The sequence below is a fragment of the Fukomys damarensis genome, unplaced genomic scaffold (genome assembly GCF_012274545.1).
Source record: "Fukomys damarensis isolate Sample0158 unplaced genomic scaffold, DMR_v1.0_HiC HiC_scaffold_37, whole genome shotgun sequence".
Taxonomy (NCBI): domain Eukaryota; kingdom Metazoa; phylum Chordata; class Mammalia; order Rodentia; family Bathyergidae; genus Fukomys; species Fukomys damarensis.
The window spans coordinates 49,620,809-49,632,038 of record NW_022900949.1 but is presented as its reverse complement, the minus strand read 5'-3'; the positions used below and the strand labels follow the sequence as shown (position 1 = coordinate 49,632,038).

General features: G+C 42.9%; 1 protein-coding gene across 3 annotated transcripts in view; it reads right to left on the bottom strand.

The window, feature by feature from the left end:
* Positions 1-4,869: 4,869 nt before the first annotated feature.
* The window catches only part of Pccb (propionyl-CoA carboxylase subunit beta), a 76,289-nt gene continuing 69,928 nt past the window's right edge, over positions 4,870-11,230 (bottom strand). For 2 of the 3 annotated variants that reach the window (XM_010625512.2, XM_033759470.1), the window contains 5 exons: positions 8,603-8,710; positions 8,258-8,358; positions 7,798-7,896; positions 6,163-6,262; positions 4,972-5,176 (listed from right to left, as the gene is read on the bottom strand). In XM_010625512.2, the coding sequence (XP_010623814.1) occupies positions 5,055-5,176; positions 6,163-6,262; positions 7,798-7,896; positions 8,258-8,358; positions 8,603-8,710 (530 nt within the window). In that variant the 3' untranslated portion in view covers positions 4,972-5,054. Of the gene's footprint in view, positions 5,177-6,162; positions 6,263-7,797; positions 7,897-8,257; positions 8,359-8,602; positions 8,711-11,230 lie in introns of all 3 variants that reach the window. The other variant, XM_010625513.3, reaches the window with a different exon arrangement.

The following is an 11,230-nucleotide window of genomic DNA, read 5'->3' as shown; positions in this document are numbered from 1 at the left end:
TTTTAGATCTCTCACTGAATTCCCTGTGCAGGCCTCAAACCTGTACTCCCACTGTCCCAGCCTCTCAAATACCTGATATTATAGGTGTGTGCCACCCTACCTAGCAGGTGCCACTTTCTGAAGAGTGTCTTTTCACTCCTGAGAACATATACTGGAAGTATTTTCATCATCCAAGACAGTAGTTGAATGATCAGAACTAATGACTGGGGCTGCTTCATCCACCAGAATATGCCAGTTGTTCCCCATCAGCCCAGACAGGCAGTGCCCAAAGAGACACAGCTACTACTCAAAATAGGATCATTTGCTGACATCAGAAGTACAAGAACATTAGGAACAGAAATTCTCAACAGAAGAATAAAGCCACAGCTCTCCAGAAATCCTTTGGAAGTAGGAAGACAGTTTTTCCATTTGTCAGAACAGGTGAAATAGTTCAACTCCCACCCATGGTATTAACTCTTCATATGACTGAATATTCACAGCCCTCTCTGACTAGCAGATCACATCTTAAGCCCCAGCACCAAGCAAAAGCATCAGCATCCAGAGGCAGAGAACAACAGGGAAGACCAAAATAGGGCCAAAAGAGAGAATGAAGGAATCTTTACAAAAGTACTAAAAAGCAGGAAGTTGCAGTGCCTACCTGTTAGCACGGCTGTGTGCAGAATTCACGCATGTGATAGGAACTTTCCAAGGTCAGCAGCTCTTTGAGTTCTGTGACAATCCTCGGGAAGCAGACCACCACCTTACCTCACTGGTACCCACACCTTGAGTTCATCCCATCTGCCGCATCAGCTCTGTAGCAGTACTTTCTATGGTGAGAACACAGGCTTGTGGACAAACCTACCTGGGCTCAAATCTCAGCTTCTCCGCTTACTAACTGTGTGACTTAAGTGGAGTTGATTTGTAATTCATGGCAGGGGCAAGTCCAGCAGGACTGAGCAGTGCTTCCAACCTCCCGCAGCAGACACACGATCTGCTCTTACCTGAAGCTCAGTGTTTCTGGTTATATAATTCCATGTTTTTGGTGGGGGGGGAGTTGTTTTGCTCTTATAGTGAAGGCAGTGGAGAAAAGCAATTCCTGCACAACACACAATGAGGAAATTCTACTGTCCTCAAAGTATTTTGCCATTTTCCAAATTTTACCATTCTGCTCTTAATTTTTTCACTCTAAATCTGGGTAAAAGCAGTAAAAAGACCATATGTTGGGCTGTCTTGAAATTTCCTCCACCTGTTACCTTTAAACAACCTCCTACAAAGTTTCAAGGTATAGCATACACAAAATGTAGCCAAGTTCTTTGCAATATACCACAAGTGGCTTCTAGTCCAGTTTTCAATAGAGCCTTATCAGTACATCCTTTAGCTGTCTGCAGTCCTATCAGCACCACCCCCAACCCAGTGAAGTGATTGAACCCAGGGCCTTTGCACTTAGCTCCATCCTCACCAATTTTTTTTTTTTTTTTTTTGAGATTTTTAAGACAGGGTCTCACTAAGTCACTAAATCCTCTTGAACTTGTGATCCTTCTGTGTCAGCCTCCCCAGTGTTGGGATCACAGATGGGAGCCATCACCCCTGGCTCCAATCAGTACTTGAGTCAGTGCCAAAATCTGTTAGGGCTCAGAATTTAGCCCACTGGTTCCACCACCTGCCTCACAAGTGCAAGGTCCCAAGTTTGAGCCCTGGTACCTCCCTGCAAAAAATGTTAACATTCTAGCTTTCTCTCACCTGCTTCCAAACTTTTCCAAATTCCAAAAACAAGCAAATTCCAAGTTTCTCACGGTCAATTACAGTCAGTCACAGCAGCAACCACCGGTTGGTACTAATTTTCTATGCTAGACACCTGTTAACTGACAAAATAACTAAAATAAAAGCAGAAAGGTTTATTTTGGCTCAGTTTCAATCCATTGGCTGTTGGGCCCTGTTGTTTTGGCTCTGTGGTGGTTGTGTACATCGTGGCAAAAGTGTGGTGGTGGAGGAGGCCTGTTTATCTTATTGCAGCCCAGAAGCAAAGACGGGCTGGTCCCTTCGAAGGCACATCCCCCCGTATCTCATCACCTCCCTAGTGCCACATGCTAGTAACCGAGCTTTTAACACGCGGGCCTTTGAGGGACACTCACCCAAACCACAGTATGATTAAAGATGGAGGATGCACAGTTGCATGTTAAATTGACCTTGAAATAACGCAACATACAAGCCATGCTGACAGACTTGTGGAGTCATGGACCTAGAGCAAGGGAAAATCCTCAGTAGTAAGAAAGCCCTAGCCTCCTATCAGAAAAGTACACCATTGGGCATCTCCGAGCAGCACACCCTACAGCTGACCCTTACTTTCAAACTACTTTAAATCTTCGGTGTTGGTGTCACCATTGATCCTCTCTACACACAGTAAAGAAAACTTTTTGAAATAATCTGTAAGCTTACACAAATGACTTTTAGATAAATATAACCACCCAATTACTAATCCAAGTGACTTAACCATGTGCCTTAGGTTGAAAAACAAAAATAAAAAATTAGGAAATAATTCAGAGCTTTACTTAGCTCATTTGTTGATACAGCTGTAGCAATTTTGAAACTGTAGCATTGAACAAATGAATAAAATACATTTAAGACAATGGAAGCTCAGTTTACTACTGTGGGAAGAGACAAGTCACTGGATTGTAATTAAAAGTTTGAACTCATGTAAAAATATGTATTTATATATACATGGATCCTACATCAAACACATACTTGTTTAAATATTTCCTAATTGAATGCTAAAAATGTCTAGAAATGACTGTCCAGTGTCAATGTGAAAAGCTTCATCCAGTACCAATTTTAGCCTCTTCAATAACACACCTACAAAAAGAATCCAGGGTGGGGCAAGGAAAACACAAGATAAGTATAGAACAGTATCCTCTGTCAAGAAATAAGGAAGTGCTCAAAAAATTACCAGGGCATATGCAGAGAACCTACAGGACCAGCTTTCGTTATACGTGTCAGGAAATTCTGAGCATCAAAGTGAGTAACAACCAGACGTAGTGGCACCTACCTGTAATCCCAGCTATTAAGGAGGCTGGGGCAGGTATTTCACAAGTTCAAGACCAGCCTGAGTAATTTAGGAAGTCCCTTTTCAAAATAAAAAATTTTAAGTGATTTTTATTTTTATCTTTCTTTTTTTTGGTGGGGGGGCGGTTTGACACAGGGTTTCACTATGTAGCTGAAATTGACCTGGAACTCACTATGTTGCCCAGGCTGGTCTCAAACTCACAGCAATCCTCCTGCCTCAGCCTCCGAGTGCTGGGGTTACAGGCATGCGCCACCATGCCCGGCTTCAAAGTAACATTTTTAAAAAGGGTTACTGGTACAGCTTAGGCATTTCTAGGTTCAGCCCCAGTCCCACAATTATATCCCACCCCCACCCCTTTTCAGACAGGGTCTTGCTATGTCAATAAATTGCTCAGGCTAGCTAGGCTCAAAATTGCAATCCTCCTGACTCAGCCATGTGCTACCATGCCCACCCTAAGAATAGTATGTTTTAAAGAATCCATGGCTCTAAACTGATACAAAGAAAAAAGAGAAAGTCCTTCATTGCTTAAACTTCTGATAAATGTTGATACAGAATTAGAAACAACATTTTACACTCAAACAATCAATTATTGAGGCAAGAATCATCAGTGAATAAAACTACTGGGTGAAACTTTGTTGACAGTAACTAAAGGATGCTCCACAAATTCATAATTAGTTACAAAATTAAAATGGCAAGCTTGGTAGAAAATCTTTTTCAGTCACAAGATCAACATTAACTACCAATGAAAATGCTTTTTGATGTGATACACTAAAGGGTCACATTTATGATATACTTTTTATCTAAATGTAAGGAAGTAAATCAGGAAAACCCAAATTGAGGGACTTCTACAAAATGTCAAGAAAGCATATTTCAAAAATGCCAACGTCATAAAAGACAAACTTATAGAGGACAATGAACTTTGTTCTTATAAAATACTAAACTACAGTATTATGCAAGTTATTCTCATCAATTTTTATATATACCTAAATATTATACTAAATATATTTATGAAAAGATGAAGCAAATACAAAAAATGTTAATGTAGGTAAAGCTATTTCTGTAACTCTTCCTACATTTTATGGGCTTGAAATTTTCACAATAAAGTGTTTTAAAATGTGAGAATATATTTCTGGAAATAACAAGTCAATATGGCAAACTACACTTTACTTCATGTCTACTCTGCTAAACAAGCAAAATCACAAATATCTCACTGACATTCAACGATTCACATGGAAATTAAGAGATTATATGTTATCCTTATCTTCATAGTTAGAAAACTGAAGCCTAAGAAATAAACTGCCCTAAAATATATTATCTCACTTATGGAAAAAAATTATTCTTAGAGAAAAAAGGAAAACAATATACCAAAGCACTGTATAAGTCTCTTATTTGGTGCCTGGCACATTCTAACAAAATACCTATGGCAAACTAACTTCATAAAGAAAAGAGGCGAATGTGGCTCACGATTCCAGAGACGGAAGGACATGGTGATCACGTCAGCTTGGTTCTCAGGAGGACCCTTCGGGCTGCATCACGTGGCAGAAGCACATTTGTGAGGAGAGATCACAGTGCCGAGAGGAGCAGGGCCCCACAGTCCCTCACAGAACACACCCCAGAGTACCACTATGGCCCACTTTACATGGGCCCCAGATCCCACTTCACATCAAGCTCCCAACACTCGACCTTTTGGGGGACACAAGCCACATCCAAATCACAGATGCCAAAAAATGGTCAGCCCTGGGTGATAATGATATATTCTGTTTTCTTTCTAATTTTCTTGGTTTGTCAGATTTCTACCATAAAAAATGAAAATTGATACTCAAAAAATACCAGTTCATTTTTTAATAATGCACATAATTTTATAATACGGCACAAAAGAGGTACTCCTAGAATTTAATAAACTTATTGGCTATTCCCAGTTATTACTGGAATTTAGATTCCCAGGTTTCCATGATTGCAAAGGCAGGGATGGGCTCTTGATTCAGCTCTTGTGGTTCCCCCCCCCATGGTTTGTTTACAATGGAATATTCGCATGTTTCCTCCAAGGACGCTGTACCTTCTTGCTGGCCAAGACATCCAGGTCACAGCAGATCCGGGCACGGGTGGAGGAAGGCTGTATGATGTCATCCACAAACCCTGGGGAGGCACAGGAGAGATGACCGAATGCCCAGACAATGCCACCAAGCCCACCTGTGCTTAGCCCAGCCACCATCCCTGGGCTCCCGTGATACAGAGGCCCCTGACCCTGCTAACTCCCTTGTCCCAGGAGACTGTTTCAACCAAAAATAAAATTAAGAAAATACATCTAGTTTTGGGCCAAGGATGTAGCTCATCGGTGCAGCACCTGCCTGGCAAGAGCAAGGCCCTGAGTTCAATTTCCAGTACCAAAATAATAATAATAATAATAATACATCTAGTTTAAGATAACTCCAACAATTTTCCCATCCCTGTACACAAGTCCTGTAATGTGACTGCCACTTATCCCACACAGAGACAGATTCTATTCTCTCCAGTCTCGTGAGTTGCTTTGGTCAATAAAGTGTGGCAAATGTGGTGCAACTTCCAAACCTAGGCTTCACAGGATCCTGCAGCTTCCATTCACCCTTTTGGCTGCCCACGATGTGACATTAAAAGGCCTGGATTGGCATTCGAAAATTGGGAGACCTTTTAGTGAAACAGTATAGCTAACAGCTAGCCTCTAGCCCCTAAGTAAGTCCATTTTACCACCAAGCAGTACTCAAGACACAGGATGACAAGAGCCTTGGGAGTGATCCCAGGCCAAGACCAGCAGAACTGCCAAGCTAAGCCCAACCAAACTGATAACCCTCAGAACCACAACCAGAAATTGGTGCCTAGTTTAAGCCACTAAGTTTGGGATGGATAGCATTATATAAAAATATTGCTACATAAAATGAAAAACCCCCAGAAATGTAATCCCTTCAGCAGTGCTGTTTTGATCGTAGTTACCAAGCCTGCCTGGGCAATTCTGCTGTCCATAAATATTCCTGGCCGCGGGACAGCCCTAACCTTCCCCAGTCTGCAGAGGTAAAAAGCAATTATGTGAAACATTTTGCAAAGAATGAACCCAAATAAACAAAATCACCCTCCCCACCAGGTCCCACCTCTCACTGCTGCAGGAAAAGGGTTGGCAAACTTCTCAACATACTCTGCCTGGGCAGCTTCCACATCCTCGTGCCCTTTGAAGATGATCTCCACAGCACCCTGTCACAAGGAGGTAACAGGCTTCACTGGAGTCCCAACCAGGACAGACCTATCCTTATCACTGTGTGTGGTTCTGAGCTTCTTGGCAAACCAAGAGTGCAAGAAGGAAGTGCCAGTTCCAGAAGGAAAAACAGAGGGACAGGTCCCAGCTGGGATCAGCTATCACGACTCCAGGGTCTGCACGATGGATGCCCACCAGTAGCCCCAATTCTATCCCACTGTGATATTAACTGATTGTGTCAATTTGAGTAAAAAACACCCAACTAAATAGTTATGTGTGGCTACGGGGATTTACGGAAGACAGAGGACCCACCCTGGGTGTGAGTGACAGCAACTACTAGGCTTGCTGCCTGAGTGGAATAAAAGGGAGACAAAGGAAGGCAGGCTCGTTTCTGTGTCTTTGGAGGAGCTCCAGTCTTCCCCTTCACCTTGGATGCCATCTCCTGGTTTCCAGTGCCGACTCTTCAGCCTCATGATACAGACCCACACTACACTGAGCTCTAGGCCTTCCACTGAATCCTTTGGATCTCTAGCACATGCACAGCCTTTCTGCACTTTTCCATACCTGACTGCAGGCAGCCACTGTACAATCTTGTAAATTCTCATATGCAGTGGTATCTCAGTTCACAAACTTAATTCATGGCCATGTTCACGTGGGAAAGATGGCCACGGTCATGTTCATCATCTGATGCAGAGTTTGAAAACAGAAACAAATTTTGCCAAACTTCTGTTTACAAACCACTGTTTGCTAACAAAAATGCTCATGAACTGAGGTACCACTTCATTCATGTATCTTGCATTTAGTCTGTTTCTCTAGTAAGGACTGACTGATACACTCACCTTCTCCATCTGCACGCCTTATATTTTGAGGCCAAGATGTTTGGACTACTTTGCACTATTAACTCTATCATCCCCTCCATCAAAAGGAATTAACAGTATGGTTTTCCCTTTTCATTTTCCTGAGCTCTGAGTATACAATGAGGTGGCCTGAGGAGCACAGACTGAACTACAAGGATTGACCTTCAAGTCAAAACACCTGTCAGTGAGTTCTAGGGACCCTAGGAGTCACCTGGTTCAAATTCAATAGCTCTTTTGAAGCAGTGAAGGAGTGTCGCATAGGTTAAACACAGGAAGTACTTTGCCTAGAGTCAGAACTACACTTCAGTTTCTTATGGGCTCCAGGGTCCTTCAATGGAGCTGAGGCAGGATTGGGGAGGATGTCCCATCTCTCCAAGGTTTGAGTCCAGCTGATTCAACCCTTTCTCCTTTCTCCTCACAATCTCAAACCCCACTCTGGGCCCCTTGCCATTCTATCCCTTCCACCTGATCCCCTGCCATGATGACACCAGCACATGCCTGCAGTAAGAGGAGGACAAGAGGCAATGCTGGATTTGGGGCCCCAGATCTAGGCCCCACCTTCCACCCTTGGCTTACCAATATTTACTTCTTACCCATATTTACCAGCTATGCTTTGAGCTCCCGCTGGGAAAGGCAAGTCCCTTAATCCAGGAAAGAGGAAAGCTGGAGATCCTCACCTTTGCTCCCATGACTGCAATTTCTGCTGTGGGCCACGCATAGTTGGTGTCACCAAGAAGGTGCTTAGAGCTCATGACATCATAGGCACCTCCATAGGCCTAGAACAGATCCAAAAGCTGGATGTCAGAGCCTGCGACAACCAGATCATATTCCTGAAAGGTCCCACAAAGCTGATGAGACAAGAGGCAAAGAACAACAGCCCACTCCGGGGCTCCTAACAGCTGACATATGAAAGGCCATTCACAGTTAATGTTCCATGTCCTTCCTGGCATTTCTTCTCTGCTCTTTCAACTCTCTGTTGAAAAACCACAGATACCTCTCCAGGGCTGGAAATGCTGACCTCTACAGGGATGAACACATGGCCCCTTGAGCCATGGTGATAATCAGCCACACCTCCACACTGCGGCCATGTTTATGGTGGGGGGTGTGGAGGTCACGGCTCCAACATAAGGGCCTCACCTTCCTGGTGATGATTGTGACTTTGGGCACAGTGGCCTCAGCAAACGCATAGAGAAGCTTGGCGCCATGGCGGATGATGCCCCCATATTCCTGCGCTGTGCCTGGGTCACGAGGAAGAGTTAGTAAATACTCACAACATCCTCCCAAGTTTGCCTGCCACGCACAGCTTTGAAATCTTCTTGCACCTCCAAAGAGGGAGAATCCTCCCACAGCCCTGTCTTCTAGATACCCAGAATATAGAGAAGTCACAGATGCTTATGGAATTGTACAAGAAAATCTCCAAACAAACTTGGTGCCTTACTGGGCAAAACCACCTCTCCTGGTCCCACCTCTGCTATGACTTACCAGGCAGAAAGCCAGGGACATCAACAAAAGTGATGAGTGGAATATTGAACGCATCACAGAATCTGACAAATCGAGCCCCCTTCACAGATGAATTAATATCCAAGCATCCTAGAAAGAGAGATTGTCCATGCTAAGCATCTGAGTAACTCCAATTTCTACTCACAACGGGAATATACTGTCATCAGTCATTCAGAACAAGTTCTGTTAAGGCCCCCACAATCTCCTCAAATAGTAGTAAGAAACCCTCATGCTCCAAGAAAAGCAAGGAAGATGGAGAACAAACCTGGCATTGGCCCAAGAGAGCCCAGTGGTAGCTTCAACCCCAATCCCCTTGCTGGAAACACAGCCCAGCAGAGAAAGCCAGGCTCCACCACACAGACAAGGGTGGCCACCAGCTAAGACACAGCCTGGCTTGTTCCAGGGGACCCCAGTGGGGACTATGGTTCAGGAGCTGGTCCTTGAGAGTCCTCAGACTCTGACTCTACCCTTTCGTTATGGCTTATATCCAGATGTGCCACTAAAGCCTCACGTAGTCATAGGTGGGGAGTTCTGAAGCTGGCTGAATTAAGGATGTGAATGTGAATTAGGAGTGTGATACTGGAATTACGAGTATGGATAATAGAAGCGCCACTCTGGGTATGGGTGGTACCAATTAATAGGTCTGGAGTCTGGATGGAATATAAAGGGATAGAATGGAGATAGGTCTGCTGTTGCTGCTTGCTGCTTGCTCTTAAGTACCTGCTGCATGCTTTGCGATGGACTATTTCTCTTCTGTAATGCCCCTCTGCCATGCCACCTGCCTTGGAGCCAGCTGACTATACAATGAAACCTCTACAAACTGTGAGTTAAAATAAACCTTTCCTCCTTTAACTTTGGGTATTGGGTATTTTGTCTCAGCAAAAAAAGAAAAAAGTAATGAAGATACCTTCAAAGCTTTCTAGCCTGAGGTTCTTTGCCTGAGAAGTAGAGGCATTATTAGCTCCTAGCATAGCTGTAAGCATTGAAGGATCTGGGCTCTGCAAAGTGGCACAGCGTAAGAGCTCAATTACTAGTAAATCTCTCTGGACAGGAGAGTTTCCACCTTACTCTCTGAGGCCAGCACAACCCTAAAGCCAAAGCAGTAGAAGCATGCTATAAGAGAATGACACAGACCAAACTCTCTCTTATTTTTTTAAAGCATATTACCAAACCAAACCTAGCAGTGATACATCATGACCAACTGGGGGTTACTGAAAGAGTTTAAGGTTTATTTTAACATATGACAATCAATAAAATTATTTGATAAAGGAGAAAGCCTCTCCGTAATCATTTTAATAGATGAGGAGGAAAAAACCTGACAAGACCCATGCATGGTTAGAAATGAGCAGTAATGAGGATTTTCTGAACTCTTGTAATCCAGTAAGAGAATCTAAAAAAAAAAAAAAAGAAAAACTAACCCCCAAAAATCTTCTATACTCACTGGGCAAAAGAACAAATATTGAAATACCCATTCTCTACCAACAACCTATATTGTGCTACTGAAAAGCCCTTTTCTGTGGTGCTGAATGTTTCCTGACTAGGACCACAGGTCACTGGTCACAGCTGCTGAGCACTTTCAATATGGCTACTGGTAAGGAAGTAAAATTTTAATTGTATTCCATTTGAACTATTTATTTACAATATTTTAATTATTTTGGATTCATTTTGTTTTGTTTGCTGTAGTGGAGACTGAACCCAGGTCCTTTGTCAATTAATTTGGACTTAAAGTATAAATCTAAACAAGCACACTGGGCAGCACTTATGCACAGATCCTTTCAAACAATTCCTAGCAATAATACAAGATTCTTTTGCAGAAATTGATAACTGAATTCCATAAGGTAATACAAAGCAGATGGAATGACCAAACCAGTATTTGGGGGAGAAAAAGAAAAAGCACAAAAAATTGATCACTTAAACTAAGTGGCTTCAAGACTTATCAAGCAGGTTTCCCAACCTTGGCACTAACTGGCATTTGGGGATGAGTAAAACTTTATTGTTGGGGTTTGTCCCACACGTACAAAATGTTTAACAATATCTCTCGTCCACTGACTAGAGACCAGCAGCACATCTCTCACCCCATCTGTGACAAGCAAAAGTATTTCCATCGTAGTCAGACATCTCCAAGATACCCAAACCACCCCAGACTGAGAACCACAAGGCTAGAATAATCAGGACAAGATGGTATAGGGATAAAAGCAGACAAAAAACAGGACAAACGAAGAAACAGATCCACACAAACAATTGTGATCAAGCACCAAAGCAATTCAGTTTGGAAAAGTTGGTAGGGAACAACTAAATTCTTGTATGGGTGGGGGGGATGAAAGCCAGTTCCTATCTCACTTTAAAACACAAAAATTAAGTCAAAACCAATCACAGGCCTAATCATAAAACCCAGAACTATAGTACAAAGCTCCCAGAAGATAACATAAGACTAACATTACAAACTTAGGTGGGCAAATATTTCTTGGACAGGACACAAAAAGCTCTAACCATAAGTGAAAACACTGGACTTGGGATTTGGCTCAGTGGTTCCCCCCATTGCCTTGCAAGCTCAAGGACCCGATTTTCAATCCCTGGCACCAAAAAAACAAAAAAAAAAAAAAAAAAAAA